This window comes from Pholis gunnellus (genome assembly GCF_910591455.1).
Source record: "Pholis gunnellus genome assembly, chromosome: 21".
Lineage (NCBI taxonomy): Eukaryota > Metazoa > Chordata > Actinopteri > Perciformes > Pholidae > Pholis > Pholis gunnellus.
Genome location: NC_136548.1, coordinates 8,197,756 through 8,213,947, shown reverse-complemented (window position 1 = coordinate 8,213,947; position 16,192 = coordinate 8,197,756). Strand labels below are relative to the sequence as shown.

At 44.5% G+C, this 16,192-nt stretch overlaps 2 protein-coding genes across 2 annotated transcripts; both read left to right on the top strand.

Moving 5' to 3' along the window:
- Positions 1–591: 591 nt before the first annotated feature.
- On the top strand, positions 592–12,453 carry top2a (DNA topoisomerase II alpha). The gene is made up of 35 exons (XM_079182369.1): positions 592–729; positions 1,519–1,665; positions 1,774–1,864; positions 1,979–2,042; positions 2,212–2,357; positions 2,770–2,867; positions 2,963–3,175; positions 3,420–3,593; positions 3,904–4,005; positions 4,129–4,266; positions 4,363–4,501; positions 4,602–4,759; positions 4,950–5,075; positions 5,282–5,392; positions 5,655–5,760; positions 5,896–6,005; positions 6,213–6,305; positions 6,390–6,504; positions 6,650–6,771; positions 6,926–7,074; positions 7,201–7,432; positions 7,543–7,677; positions 7,818–8,018; positions 8,104–8,299; positions 8,411–8,502; positions 8,591–8,743; positions 8,821–8,904; positions 9,122–9,310; positions 9,466–9,586; positions 10,241–10,408; positions 10,793–10,955; positions 11,065–11,120; positions 11,231–11,347; positions 11,585–11,814; positions 11,905–12,453. Exons 1-35 carry the CDS (start codon positions 712–714, stop codon positions 12,040–12,042), a joined length of 4,695 nt encoding a protein of 1,564 aa, XP_079038495.1. The 5' UTR covers positions 592–711; the 3' UTR covers positions 12,043–12,453.
- A 744-nt stretch (positions 12,454–13,197) lies between these two features.
- LOC306713169 (gap junction delta-3 protein-like) lies at positions 13,198–15,362 on the top strand. The gene is made up of 2 exons (XM_079182805.1): positions 13,198–13,213; positions 13,729–15,362. The coding sequence occupies exon 2, from the start codon at positions 13,802–13,804 to the stop codon at positions 14,666–14,668; it is 867 nt and encodes a 288-aa protein (XP_079038931.1). The 5' UTR covers positions 13,198–13,213; positions 13,729–13,801; the 3' UTR covers positions 14,669–15,362.
- Positions 15,363–16,192: the final 830 nt, after the last annotated feature.

Below are 16,192 nucleotides of genomic sequence, written 5' to 3'. Positions count from 1 at the left end.
TCTATACGTGAGGTATGTGCTGTAAGCTGTGCATGTATATATACGTAGTCATGTATTGAGTAATTAAGGTTAATTTTGATAATAAGATATTTCATATTGATAAACCAACAGCATTGTTTCAGCTCACCTTAATCAGTGCTGGTGTATTTATTGTAGCTTATTCATGAACATGTGATCCATGATAAATGGAATCACTTTATTAATCATTCAATTAATCTATCACAGTTTCACAAAAGTGAATGTTTATTTCCACATAGGCCAGTTATTACTAAATCAGAATTAAATGTTTTTATGATGAACAATAACAAAATATTTAGCTGTCACCCCTTCATTTTCGAGCATTTATGATTCTATTCTATTCTTTTGTATCTTAGGAAGTTGATTGGCCGTGAGACGCAATGTGGGCGGGTTTCCAATGCTCGTGCCTCTTTAAGCGTCGGTTATTGGTTGTTTACCTGAAAAAAGAGGGTCCTGCGTTGCTCATTGGAGGGAAACGTCAGCAGGCCCTTGGTCTGATTGGTCAATGAGACTGGCGGGAGCGGTTAGCTCCAAGTTTTGAATTTTCAAAGTGGGTCCTTGATTTAGTCAGAGACGATCCGTTGTAGTGCAGCCAGGCAACAGTTCAGGTGGTAGTTTCTTAGCTAAAGTCAGTTTTAAACATAGTTAATACGTTATTGCGAGCATCAGGGTTAGGCAGTAACTATAAGAAGAATGGCGGAACCACTGAAGGTAACTTTCACCAAAACTTCGATATTTGCTGCTAGCTAACTTGCTAACGTACTGTGGAACTAACTAGCCAGCAGCTAACGCTACTGTTAGTGTTAGTGAAACGTCTTAGCAACGGTTACAATGTGCTAGCTAAGACCGTTTAACGCTTGTTGGTAGTAACAACTTTAATAGAACTATCGTTAACGCACTGGTTAAGAAAATAACAATGTTTGGCCCTTATCAGTCGCGTAATAACTCCCTTCAAATCAAATGTGATGTAGGCCAATACATTTTAGAAACCATCCGGCTAACGTTAGTTTACTATTGTTAACCCCAACGTCACGTTGCATTATTTCCTTAATCGATTAAGAAGTAAAGTTGCCCGTCTCTATGGCGTTGCACACGCTATAGTATTGTTGAATTCATTTACCGTTAGGATCATGGTTGACATGAATTCAGAAGTTTAACGTTAGCCGATGTTGCAGTTAATCAGTCCCGGAAGACCCCGGGGAGCTTCACTCGGAATGTGACATTGTAATTTATATATTTATATGTGTAGATAGACTACACGTGTGTGTGTAACCAGTTACGTTCAAACATCTGCCCTCCTGAAGTATTTAATTTAATTTAATTAATACTCAAGATTCAAGTAATTACAAGGATGTGGAGCCATTTGAGCGAGTGTCGTTGCAGATGTTGTTGGTCATCGTACAGAGGTTACTTGTAACACAAGTAGAACTCCTGTGCATGTTTATAGACGTAGCCATGCAATGCAAGAAAACTCAAAAGATAACCCTGTGTCAATCGCAGCAGGCCTTTGAAAACAAGCCTTTGGAAAAGACAAAGAAGGATCCAAAGCGCATGTCAGTGGAGAGGATCTACCAGAAGAAGACGCAGTTGGAGCACATTTTGCTCCGACCGGACTCCTACATTGGCTCTGTGGAGCCCGTCACCCAAGTGAGCATTCACATGGCTATGTCTTTGAAATGGATGGCTTCTCTAATCAGGTTTAGGTTGATGAGGAGAACAAAGAATTAATGGGTCACGTTATACTTCTTTCTTTAGCAAATGTGGGTGTATGATGAGGAAGATGGACTGAACTGCCGCGATGTGACGTTTGTGCCCGGGCTCTACAAGATCTTTGATGAGATCCTTGGTGAGTAAACCGCTCACACAGCTTTACATGGTGTATAATGTAAAGAGACAAATTGCTGGCCATCACTTGGCGGTCCTACCTTACTGAGGCCCCTTCCCCCCCCCCTTTCTACAGTGAATGCAGCTGACAATAAGCAGAGGGACAAGAGCATGTCCATCATCAAGATCAACATAGATGTGTGAGTGATATATAATGTTGGATGACCAGTTAAGATCTTCAAATATGTTATGATCCCACCACAGTGTGCCTTTGCTTGTAAGATATAATGGCCCCATATCCAGCTCCACTGATTTCCTTGGTATCCCCAGAAGCACGTGATGAAATGTGTTTTTTTTTCTTCTTTTTAGTGAGAACAACACCATCAGTGTGTGGAATAATGGGAAGGGTATCCCTGTGGTGGAGCACAAAGTGGAGAAGGTCTTTGTGCCTGCTCTCATCTTTGGACAGCTCCTCACCTCCAGTAACTATGATGACGACGAGAAGAAGGTCACCGGTGAGACTGAAATAAGAACTGCAGAGATCTCGTCATGTGATGACGATGCTTGATGCAACTTTGCACTAAAATCCAACAGATTGAGCAACGTGCAGTTTTTCAAACAAAACCCATGTTTATATTCAAACTATTTATTTGAAAGGGAAATTACAGCAAACACCACCAAAATGTCTGTTATAATCATTATTAATAATCACATAGACTCCATTGTAAGAGTTTAGTTTAAACATCCTCGTTCCAAAAAAGATATTTCATTATCATTGTAAACTATGAACATAAGACCTGGGTAGTCAACAGAAATGTAATTTAAAGCCACACGTGGTTTTGTATACATACGCTACAGCCATGTTTTGTGCTTTTATGCTTCTCTGGTGTCCTAACTCACATCTTCACACCAATACTTCTTCTTTAGGTGGACGCAATGGATATGGTGCTAAGCTTTGCAACATCTTTAGCACAAAGTTCACTGTGGAGACTTCCTGTAAAGAGTCAAAGAAGACCTTCAAGCAGGTAGGGGGGGGAGGCTGACCACATGTACTCTTTTCTAATTATTGTAACTTGAAAGGGAAATACGTAATTTCACAATATCTCCATGTTTTCCACAGACTTGGTATGACAACATGGGCAGGACAGGGGATTCCAACATCAAACCCTTTGACGGAGAGGAATACACTTGCATCACCTTCAGGCCGGACCTGCCCAAGTTTAAAATGAGCGTCCTGGACAAAGACACCGTGGCCCTGATGACCAGGAGGGCGTACGACATTGCTGGAGTCTCCAAGGGTGTCCGTGTGTTCTTCAATGGCAAGAGGCTGCCAGTAAGTCACCATGCTGTTATATGTGTTTTCTTCTATGTGTTTTCTTCTTTGCATTCAAAGTACTAAATTCAATATTATGGCATTTCTCAAAAACTGTTTTTACATCTGAAACTTTTACATGGCTTTGATGAAAGAGTTTGCCATAAATGTGCAAACAGAAATAAACACAATACTCATTATTCACTGCGTAAGCCTGTCGAGGGTCCGTCTTGTGCTCACGCCTAAGACCAGCCGTGTACTCCAGCTGACAGGTTTCCGCAGCTACGTGGACATGTATGTGAAGGACCGGGTGGACGAGCTCGGCAGTGCCCTCACCGTGCTCCACGAGATCGTCAACGACCGCTGGGAGGTCTGCCTCACCATGAGCGAGAAAGGCTTCCAGCAAGTCAGCTTTGTCAACAGCATTGCCACAACCAAGGTAATGCCATCGATTGTATCCGTGTAACAGAGCGGTGGATTGACTCTGGGTTGTGAACTCAAATCTACACCGATAATTACATTAGTTTTAAGTAGTGTGATGGAATACTGGGCGCCAATTTACATTTTATCTTAATTTGTAAGCCCTGTTTAAATTCACGTCGTAGAGCTGCTGAACCAGGAGTCCAGGCTCCTTTGGCAGCTTCGTACACGTTTGGCAGCTCTCCCACGGCCACTTTGTGTCACTATGATTAAGACTTATGTCGTTTATTCTGTAAGTGGGATCTTGTGTTTGTCCTTTGCACCCTCAGGGAGGGAGGCACGTTGACTTCATTGCTGACCAGGTGGTTAGCAAGCTCATTGAAGTGGTGAAGAAGAAGAACAAGGCTGGGGTGGCCGTCAAGCCTTTCCAGGTACAGTCATCTCATTGCGAACTCGGATCTTAGCTTCGCTGGGTTGGAAACTATTCCAGGGATTGCTGGTCTCCTGTTAGCAGAACAACATAACTGAGAATGCTCCACTCCCTCTCCATCCAGGTGAAGAACCACCTGTGTCTGTTCGTCAACTGCCTGATCGAGAACCCCACCTTTGACTCTCAGACCAAAGAGAACATGACACTGCAGCAGAAGAGCTTTGGCTCCACGTGTCATCTCAGTGACAAGTTCATTAAACAGGTGCCAATGAAGAATCACTCGCACTGGGTTTTTCTTTTTACTTTCAGAAGTGTAATCGCTCAGATATCACAAATCTTCATTCTCTGTTCTCCACAGGCCACATCCTGTGGGATTGTAGAAAGCATCATGAACTGGGTGAAGTTCAAGGCTCAGACTCAGCTAAACAAGAAATGCTCGAGTGTGAAGCACACCAAAATCAAAGGGGTTCCTAAACTGGACGATGCCAACGATGCAGGTATTGTATACTCTACCAGTTTTCTCTTTTCTACAGTCTTAGTCTGGTTGAGAAAGCAAATTAGCCGCTATCATCCTGCAATGACCGTGTTCTCTGGCAGGCGGGAAGAACTCCATCGGCTGCACGCTGATCCTTACCGAGGGAGACTCGGCCAAGACACTCGCTGTGTCTGGGCTGGGAGTGGTCGGCAGGGACCACTATGGCGTCTTCCCTCTCAGGGGAAAAATGCTCAACGTCCGCGAGGCCACACTCAAACAGGTGAGGTTACATATATCATAACGATGGAGCTTTGTATTGCATTTACCTCGGATGGACACCGATGCATTGACGATGTCTTGGGAACACATCATAACAACGGGTTCAATCAGAGAACCGTGTTGAGCTTTATTCGTCTGTAATTTAGTTCAGCAGACAGCTGAGGGTGAACTTGTTTGGCCTTCCTCCTCAGATCATGGAGAACGCTGAAATCAACAGCATCATTAAGATCCTCGGCCTTCAGTACAAGAAGAACTACAGCGACCCAGAATCCCTCAAGACTCTGCGTTATGGCAAGATCATGATCATGACTGATCAGGTGCGACGGGAGTCTTTATTCTCATCTTGGACATCTTTTTAATTAGCTGTTTAGTGTATCAAATTTAAACTTATTTTACTGCTTTTTAGTGCCGTCATAGAGCACATACTTTTCACGTTTGTCACGCAGTTCAATTTAGGTGCTACATGTAAAAAGTTAGAGTGGATTCATCTTTACTGATAACATTAATGCTGTGATTTTGACAGGATCAAGATGGCTCCCACATTAAGGGCCTTCTGATCAACTTCATCCACCACAACTGGCCGTCCCTGCTGCGCCACAACTTCCTGGAAGAGTTCATCACCCCCATCATCAAGGTGCATGGTCTCACACTGAAACCACACGATCTGTGTTTGACAAGTTATTTCATTATTTATCGAAAGTCACTATACGATGTGGGAATATAGCATATATATATGTAGTCTCCCTAAACTTACAACAACACTGCCATCTGGTGTCAAAACAACAATTTATGTAAAATATCTCACTCTTCATGAACCCTCTATGATGGTCATATTCTGTCCTTATTTTACCAGTTTGTCAACAAACAGACGTCTTTCCTTTCCCCCCTCTCTTTAGGCATCTCATAAGAAAACCCAGCTGTCTTTCTACAGTATCCCTGAATACAATGCATGGAAGGAAAGCCAGTCCAACCCCAAATCTTGGAAAATAAAATACTACAAAGGTTTGTTCTAGAACCCCTGTGTGGTAGTAAACGTGACAAGTAAGCTGCCCTTCATACCTGGCCAGTGTTATGCTTCTAACCTTGTGTCTTTTTATAATGCTCCATCTAACCTTTTTGTGGCGTTTCTCCATCCAGGTTTGGGAACCAGCACATCGCAGGAAGCCAAGGAGTACTTCTGTGATATGCAGAGGCACCGTATCCCATTCAAGTACTCTGGACCTGAGGATGATGAAGCTATCTCCCTTGTAAGATGTCGCCCGTCTTGATGGCGGCTTTATCAGCCAATGAAATTCATAGTACACCCGGGGAGGCTCACATAAACGTTCGAGGTCCTTTTGTAAACTAATTACAGGGTGTACTATAAGTTATCTCAAAGTTCCTGACGAGGATATCATTATTCAGGAGTGTTAATATCTGATTTTGTGTCTTTTTGTTGTTTTTTTCCCCCCCAGGCCTTTAGCAAGAAGAAAGTGGACGAGCGTAAAGTGTGGCTGACCAACTTCATGGTCAACAGGCGTCAGCGCAGGGCTCACAACCTGCCAGAGGTAACGTCCCAACACCGGATGCATTTCACCTGCTTTATTACCGTTTCCTGTCGACGTTCACTGTATCTTGCCGTCTCTTCACAGGAGTACCTGTACAGTCAGTCCACCAAGTCCCTCTCGTACAACGACTTTGTCAACAAGGAGCTGGTACTTTTCTCCAACTCTGACAACGAGCGGTCCATCCCCTGCCTGGTGGACGGTGTGTGACAACGATCATGATCACCGAGAACACGTTTGTGAATCTGAAGAACTGTTTGCTAGGTGTGCGAGTGGTTTAATATGCGTTTGTGTGTGTGTGTGTGTGTGTGTGTGTGTGTGTGTGTGTGTGTGTGTGTGTGTGTCAGGTCTGAAACCAGGCCAGAGGAAGGTGCTGTTCTGTTGCTTCAAGAGGAATGACAAGCGGGAGGTGAAGGTGGCCCAGTTGGCTGGCTCGGTGGCTGAGATGTCAGCCTACCACCACGGAGAGGTGAGACGACGTCACACATTTGATCTGTTTATGTTCCACACATGTTTACAATGCCAATGATTTTTGTTGTTGTTGTAAACTTTCTGTGAAGCTTTCTTTGGTTGTCTTTTTTAATACTGTTGATTTAATCTCTTCAACTCTGTTAATGTTTCAGATCTCCCTGATGATGACCATTGTCGGTTTGGCCCAGAACTTTGTGGGAAGCAACAACTTGAACCTGCTGCAGCCTCTGGGTCAGTTCGGAACCAGGTTGCACGGTGGCAAGGACTCTGCCAGCCCTCGATACATCTTCACCATGCTCAGGTCAGCCGCCTCCTTGCAAACTACAAATAATCTAAAGATACAGACATCATGCACACGTTTAGGAGTTAATGTCTCGATTAGTTTCCCATTAACTTAAAAATTCTCCCAATTGTTCTGTCCTTCCAGCCCTCTGGCCCGCCTTCTTTTCCCAATTGTGGACGACAACCTGCTCAAGTACAACGTTGATGACAACCAGCGCGTGGAGCCGGAGTGGTACTTGCCCATCATCCCCACGGTGCTGGTGAACGGTGTCGAAGGTATCGGCACGGGCTGGGCCAGCAAGATCCCCAACTACGACATTCGAGAGATCGTCGGCAACGTCCACCGCATGCTCAACGGCGACGAGCCTCTGCCCATGGTGAGGACAGGGAAACGGCTGCCGTTGCTTTCTGAGATCGCTGTCTTGTGTCTCCTTGCTGGACTAATCAGACGATGAGGGTGCCTTTTTTTTTTTTTTATCTCCCACAGCTTCCAAACTACAAAGGCTTCAAAGGCGCACTCGAGCATGTGGTGGACAACCAGTACGTGATCAGTGGAGAGGTGGCCATCATTGATTCCACCACCATTGAGATCTCCGAGTTGCCCGTCAAATCCTGGACGCAGGTTAGTCGCTCGAGCTTTGTCCTACTTATTAGGGACGTGTTCCGGATTGTAACATTGTCTCCAGGATGAAATGAATTCATTTTGCGATCATTTTTTAATTACATCTGTATGTCATTTCACGCGGTTCTCTGTATGTCTAGATGTACAAGGAGAACGTGCTGGAGCCAATGTTGGGCGGCACAGAGAAGGTCCCCCCTCTGATCACAGACTACAAGGAATACCACACCGACACCACCGTGCGCTTTGTGGTCAAGATGACGGAAGAGAAGCTGAGTGAGGCGGAGGCTGCTGGCCTCCACAAAGTCTTCAAACTTCAGAACACCCTCACTTGCAATTCTATGGTACCCGCTGCCACATATATCTAATGTTTCATCAGAGAGGATGGATCAAGTCTTCATGTACCTGACCATCATTATATCTTTTTAGGTTCTGTTTGACCATGCGGGCAGCCTGAATAAGTACGAGTCCGTGCAGGACATTTTCAAGGACTTCTTTGAGTTGAGGATGAAGTACTACGTGCTGAGAAAGGATTGGTTGGTCGGCATGCTGACTGCAGAGAGCGCTAAACTCACAAACCAGGCCCGGTTCATCTTGGAGAAAATCGAGGGCAGCCTGGTCATTGGTTAGTGACTGGTTACACTTTTTCTTTATAGAGGATACAAAGGCGTAGAAACAAGGAAGATAAATAGTTTGTATTTTTACATGACATTAATAATGTTCATCTACCTTTTAGAGAACAAGCCAAAGAAGGAACTGATCCGCATGCTGCAGGAGATGGGCTACGACTCTGACCCGGTGAAGGCTTGGAAACAGGCCCAAGAGAAGGTAGGAGACTTTGAATCGTGTGGTTTTCAGCTGCTTGAATTCGCCTCCGCCGCAGCAAATATTACACGTTTTGTGTTCGTGCTCGTAGAATGTGGACACCATCGAGGAAGAGGAGGAGGGAGGAGGAGCAGAGGAGGAGGAGGACACCAGCGGGCCAGACTACAACTACCTGCTGAGCATGCCCATGTGGTACCTGACCAAAGAAAAGAAAGATGAGCTGTGCAAACAGAGGGATGCTAAGGTGTGTTGTCCAGCTGTGCCGTAATCTTACCGGTTCATCTCGCGTAAACGTCTCTGACCCAACGTTTTGTTTTATAGATGACAGAGCTGGACACCCTGAAGAAGAAGGCTCCAACAGACCTGTGGAAGGAAGACCTTGCTGCTTTCTGCGAGGAACTGGAGGTATTGTCTCTTTATCTGTCTACTCTGGCTATTTCTGTACATACAAGCGCACCTCCTCAGTCACATACGGTCAACTTACCGTATGTCCACCGCAGTTGTAGAAGAGGGATTGGCAATATAACTTGCACAATACATAACGGGCATATCGCCAATCCCACATGAGCATGCATGCACATTGATCTCTGGTGTTTTTTTTTTTTTTCCTCCCGGTGCTCAGAGAGTTGAGGAAAAAGAAAAAGAGGCGGAGAAAATGCCCGTTGCTAAAAAGGGGACGGGGAGAGGCAAAGCGATGAAGGTGAAGCAGGAGACTCTGCCCACGCCGCAAGGTCGCCGCGTTGTCCCGCGCATTACCAGCACCATGAAAGCTGAAGCGAACAAGAAGGCTGTGAGGAGCAAGAAAGTCAAGGTAGGACTTTTCAGATTTAAAAAAATCACACTCGACAAGGGTTATGATTCTCGGTTGTGTGTTGTAAGTCTTATATCTGCGTCTTGAACTTTGGTACAGCACACTCCCCGACTGAAAGTAGCATTTAGCGTGACCTCATTTCTCTTAAATTGTAGACTGAAAAGTTGGTGGTGAAGATGGAGTTTGGCGAAGATGCAGAGAACGAGGAGCCGAGTGAGGAGGTTGGCTTGGCCGCACGACTGAGCAAGAAACCGAGGACCAAGGCGAAGGACAAAGGTGAGCGGCTGAAGATGTTCCACTGGCAGCAGTTCAGAGGGGAAAGACTTCCTCTTGAAAAGCACATCAGACTGTCCAATTTATCTTCTGACGTGTCATTTTAATATCATAGCAAGTTCAATCAAACAAAATGACAAACTTATTTCTCAAGTATTCAGCAATCGTGAGTAAAACATCATTTTGATAAATATAGTCCTGCAACAGGTAAGCAATGGCTCTTCAGTGACATCTAGTGGCAGCCCTGACACATTTTGTTTAATACATTTTAAGCGTACCACCTGTTAGATAAATAAGATACAGGGCTGCATGCCTTTACGGTGTTTGTTATATCTACCCACGATTACTCCTCCACACCCCCACCACGATTACAAAGTGACTCAGGTGATGTGCCATACTACTTGAGCTTGCAAAAGAATATCACATTCCTAGCGAGATGGGCACAATGACAGACTTCTGGATGTTTGTAGGAGACGGGATATGTGTGTATGTTGAGCGTCGCCCACAGTGGATGGTTTAGGGGGAAAATCGCAGCAGAAATGAGCGAAAACCTTGACCACCATAAGTGATGTTTTACAGTAAAATATGACAGAATCCATGTTGCTATATACTGTATCTACTGTAGTATAGATGGCTAAGAAACACACTTCTCTGCAGAAGCATCAACGAGCGGCAGGCAGAGCACTCTTCAGTTCAAGCCCGTTTCCAAGAAGACCAAAAGCAATCCGTGGTCGGACGAGGAGTCCGATGCCAAAATGTCCGACAGCGACATGGAGGAAGAGGAAGCGGTCGCCCCGAGGGAGAAGGTGGCACGCAAAACTAAAGGTGAATCCGCTAGATGAGCCGCACCACTAACTAACATGGCTTAGAGGGAGATGGTTGTATCCATTGTTATGTTTCCCACCAATGAAAAGAGAGTTTGTTCATACACACCGAATACTCGCCACATCACTATTCTATCTTTCACAGCGAGACACGATGCAATCACTGTAGAAATGTTTTGGATTTTGAATGAAAACACTGATGCCCAATGCATTTCCTGCGATGCTAATTAGCTCTCTTATCTCAATTCGCCCCAAACTTATCTTTGCAGCAGCTGTTTGATTACTAAATCTATTCTGGGAGTTCTTTAGTAAAACTAACTACCACTTACCCTGATTCACGTGGCAGCGTTGCTAAATCGAACCACCCTTTTGCTCGTTTCTTAAGCTGCGGTGAAGTACAGTATGTCCGACAGTGAACATGAATTTGATGACTGGGGGAAGAAGGCCGCTCCAAAACGGAGGGCCGTCATCAGCGACGACGACGACAGCTTTATCCCAGAGCCCGTGGCCGACAGCGACGTGGACTCTCCCAAAGCTCCAGAACCCCCGTGAGTATTAAAACAACCAACAACTTGATGTATGAAGCGTCTTTCACGTTGTTGTTTTTTTTTTGTCACGTTATTAAACTTGAATCAAATGTTGTCATTTTTCATGCAGGAAGAAAACAGCAAGTAGGAAAACGACCGTGAAACAAGCTAAAGCCAAGTCGAGCTGTAAGTATTTCCACGGGACACCCCGTGTGATGAGCCGGTGACATGTTGAACCACGGGTCTGCGCTTTAATGAATGAATTAATTAATTTGCACTTTGTGTCACTTTTGCAGCTCAGTCGGATGATCAGTTGCCTGCACCCAAGGCTCCAGTTCAGCGCAAAACCAAGGAGGCTGCATCCAAGAAACCCCCTGTTGCCAGGAAACCAGCTGCGTCTAAGAAGGCTGCAGGTAATTAGACTAACTAGGGACCGCTCAGAGGGGCTATATGTCGCACAGATTAAGAGCGGATGCATTGGTAGAGTTCCAGAGTTACAATAAAGCTGTTTTTATGGATTCCTCGTCAAAATTGCACCATCAAAGTTAAACTGTTACACTAGTTGTACACATATTTCTGGTAAGAGCAAAAGCTAAAGTGTAATTCTTCCCTAATCTGCTGAGTTCTTTTTTCCTGTTAACTTCTCATAGACGTGAAGCAGCCATCCATCCTTGCTGCTCTTTCTAAGTCCAAACCCGTGTCCACCAAGGCTGCTAAGAAGGTCCCGTCCTTTGAGTCCAGTGACTCAGAGAGTGCGGCCAAAGCTCCCGTTGCAAAGGCCAAACCCGTTCTGAAACGAAAGCAGGTCGTCAGTGACGACTCCGACAGCTGCTCAGACGACCTCATGTCTCGTCTCAAAGCCAAAACCACGACCAGCAAGGTCAGTTTCTACTACTGAACTCAGAAAAAGGTCATTGTAACTCACAATGAACACCTTTTTTAGAGCTGAATGTTTTCTCTCTTCTTGCAGAAAACCAAGAAATGGGACGACGACAGCTTCCAGGTTTCCGACCAGGAGGCAGCAGCTCCCGTAGCCGTTGGAGCGCGGGACCAACCCCAGCGTGCCCGGAAACCTGCCGCCTACAACATGGACTCCGACTCAGACTGAAGACCTTTAAATTTGACTCGCCAAGTCAGTTTTAGATTTAGTGTTATAGACATGTTCTTAATAAGTTATACATGTGATTTAATGTTACTTGGATTTTATCGCTTGAAGGATGGTTGCATTTATGTTAGTGGCTTGGATAGATCTGCCGCCCTAAAGATACAAAATAGCTGAGTCATTGTTGCAGAACAGTTCATTCTGTCAAAGAGTAGAAATAAAATAAATAAGTTTTAAAAAAATAAAAGGATACACACCTGGTGCTTGGACTGCGTTATAGTTGCAAGTCTAGTTTTAGTGTTGGAGTTCTTGAAATGTCTTTTTTGTTCACTTGTTTGTGTTTTGTTGTGTCCTGTAAATATTTCAATGGCTGTTCATTTTTATATTTAGTAAAAAAATAAAGTTACCTTGTTTGTATTGCTTGTGCTTTGACTCGTGAAACCCGCCATCCGTCTGTACAAGTTAGGTTTTCAAATGATTTGTGAGGGAGGAGCGTCCGCCACACACATGTGGTAGATGTATACTGTGATGTAATGGGGGTCCGCTCTCTGAAGTTTGAATGGTAAATTAATTAGCTTTCTAAGACGTTTTTTTTTGTGTTCAAACGTTGAGTGTTCAAACGTTGAGTTTATGATCATTTAGACAACTTTTCCTTGATGGACCGATCCATATATATATATATATATATATATATATATCTACCTACTAGGAATCTTTTTATTGTTTGCATGAAATACCGAATCCTGAACTTCAAACCTCTACGCTCAATGAGCTCACTGAACGAAGTACTCTGCGTGTACAGTTAATCAGGGTGCTTTATGCAATTTGCATGTTCTAATGTTGCTCATTGTGCCCCCTGGAAGCTGCTGGTACAGCTTAAAACAGGTCCTTCCTGCTGTTGAGGAAGCTCTTTGAAATGCTCATCAAGACGGAGCCTTTCTTGGGTAAACATCGCGTCTGTCTGGAAACCCTTGATGGGTACAGATTAGGACGTAGCAGGAAACTGTTGCCGCCCTCTCAAAATGTAGCTTCAGCAAACCTCAATCGCGTGCCATTTGGAGAGAGAGAGAGGAATATAAGCTGGTGTGCACATGAGCTTTGTTGGACACTTTTTATTTGTTCAAATCTTTTGGTTTGTATCCGACTGGGAGAAGACACACAAGGATTATCAGAGAGGGTAGGTTTCGTATGTCTCTGCTTTAGGCTGAACCTGTTGTCATTTTCTGCCATTGGCTTCTTCTTGAAAGCTGTTTCTCGAGGAACGCTTCGGAGAGACAAGTGGCTCAACCAGCCTTCCACGAGTTGCAGCTTGTAGCGGATAGAGGCTGTGCTCATAAACGTCTCAAAGCGAAGTTCAGATGTGTGGAAAGTAGCCTATGTTATCCCATTGTTGGGGTCAACTGTTCTGTCTTTAAGACGTGTTAAATGAAACCAAAAGAAAAGGAGACACAGGGGGTTTAATATAGGCAAGTGTTCCTGTTTGACTCCTTTAGTGATGTGCTTAAATTGCTGTAATTGCAGGTGGTGTAATCATGTTTTATTTTTGGTTTCAGGTCCTTTGAATGTGAACCTTTATCGCCACTGTGGGCGCATAAACCTTGGAACCACCTTTGACCTGTAGATTGGTCCGTTTAGTCTCACTATGAGTCACGAAAGACAATAAGATACATTTTAGTTTCTTTTTTCAACCAGAGAAGGCAGAGACGGACAGGTGGATGAAGCTCCAGATTTTCCTAGAAGCCGTATCCAAGACAGCGCTGCAATCATGGGTGAATGGGGCTTCCTCGGTGGCCTCTTTGACAGCCTCCAGGCCCACTCGACGATGCTTGGCCGTTTCTGGCTCTTACTCATGCTCGTCTTCAGGATACTGATCCTGGGAACTGTGGCCAGCGACCTGTTTGATGACGAGCAAGAGGAGTTTGCCTGCAACACCCTCCAGCCGGGCTGCAAACAGGTGTGCTACGACATGGCCTTCCCCATCTCCCAGTACAGATTCTGGGTGTTTCACATCGTCCTCATCGCCACGCCGTCCCTGGTTTTCCTCATGTATGTCATGCATCACCACAACAAGAGGAACGCCTGCTCTAAATTCGGCCAAACCAGCAGCCAGGTCTACAGAGAAGAGCTCCATTTGAGGAGGCTGTACGTTGTCAATGTGGCCTTCCGCATATTGGCAGAAGTGGGATTTCTAGTGGGCCAGTGGATGCTGTACGGCTTCAAGGTGGAGGCCCAGTTCCCCTGCAGCCGCTTCCCTTGCCCCTACACGGTGGACTGCTTCACCTCCCGCCCTGCGGAAAAAACAGTCTTCCTCTGCTTCTACTTCGCTATAGGGGTGATATCGGCGGTTTCCAGCTGCGCCGAGCTTTTCTACAGCTCCTTGAAGTGGTTCTGCTCGAGCCAGCCGCCCTTCGCCCCGGAGCGCTCCTGCGTCTGCCAGAACCTCGACAACATCAAGCACGAGGACGAGGTGGCGAAGGAGAACGCGCGAGGAAGGGCGGCGTCGGAGAGCGTGGCCAGCTGCGCGAGGCTGAAGGGGGGGTCACTGAGGAGCAGCGCGAGCAGGAAGGTCTCCAGCGTCGGCCACAAGCACAGGGGAGGCAAATATGTGAGCACCAGGACGTTCATGGTGTGAGACGGCCTCGATTCAAACATGCAGCAATCACTTGTTAGATGTTAGAACAATATTACTAATCACTCTGTGTTGTTTCATTTAAAAAAAAGTATTTCACAGTTAATGAGGAAAGGCGATTTCATGATTGGAGACATCATAAGGAAATGCTTGGGAGACAGTCACAAGGAAATGAGCCTGAGAAGATGGCTCTGATAAGGCCGGCGCATGGCTGACTTGTTTGGTCTCATGAATCATTACGGACCATAAACAGTTCAGGTGGGATAACGCTCTGGATTATGCTTGATACACTTGTTTGACACTGACTGGGTCTTTGTTTCAAAGAGAACTGGTTGTACATCCTTGTGCCACGGCCCTCTGAACGGAACGGTAGTGAACTTTGTGTTATTCCAGTGACTTCAGACAGTGAAGTCAAAGTCTATAAATGAAGATAACTGATAAGAAACCATTTCTGGTCTCTATTCAAGTGTGTATGTTTCTTTTCAAGAAGTATATATTTGCTAACACCTCACTCATGTCTGTGACTTGTAGTCAATGGTCTGTGCAGTTAAAATAAAGCTATCGACAGCAGCTGATTAGCTTAGCATAGCACAAACACGGGAAACGGTGAAACAGCTAGCCGGGCTTTGTTTGTCCCGAGCTTTAAAAATTGACTTTGTGAACCACTTTATAGCTCTTTTTTTTTTTTTTAAGTATATATATAAAAAAAAAAATACATAAGATTTCATTGTTGGTAGTAGTAACTTTTTGGAGCTAGCTGTAGCGTTAAGCCCCTGTTTCCAGTCTTTGTGCTAAGCTAAGCTAACACGCTGCTAGCAGCAGCTTCATGTTCACTGTATAGACATGAGAGTTTCAATCTTCTCATCTAACTCTCAGCAGGAGAGCAAATAAGTGTAATTTGCAAGATGTCAAACCATTTCTTAAGTGTGGTCAGCTGGTGTGACGGTTATAACGAGAGAAAAGTACCTTCAATTCTATATTCAAGCATTAATGGCAGTGAATTATAACTTTAGCTGGACTGGTTGATGAATCTCTCACACGCTGTGTGTTTGTACTTCAGAATCATTCGTGACTTCAATGATGTTTCATCCTGATGTTTTACTTTCTACTGAATATTGTAAATGTTTGCACTTCTATAACAGATATGTATGCTATTTTTTTTGAAAGTGCACTGTAAATGTCATACAGTTTTTATTTTTTTAAATCACTCTGCACGTAATTGTGTCCTAACCACAGAAATACAATATGGTATTTAAATACATCATGGTGTTCGAGACTAATCAAACCTGCCTCATATCATCACGCTTTACCTGCAGAGCATTAAAGATCCACTGCACTCAAAAATATGTTTTGCTCATTGTTATCAGATCAGCTTTTTAAATAGTATTTGTGTAAATATGTCTGGAGGACATACTTACAAACTTCCACCTGATAGTCCCGATATGTCAGATGCTGTTACCTGCACAAAATAACTGTTCTCTGTCCCTTTTTATAAGTTTTTTAAATATTTGATCTGTTAGTTGCTTA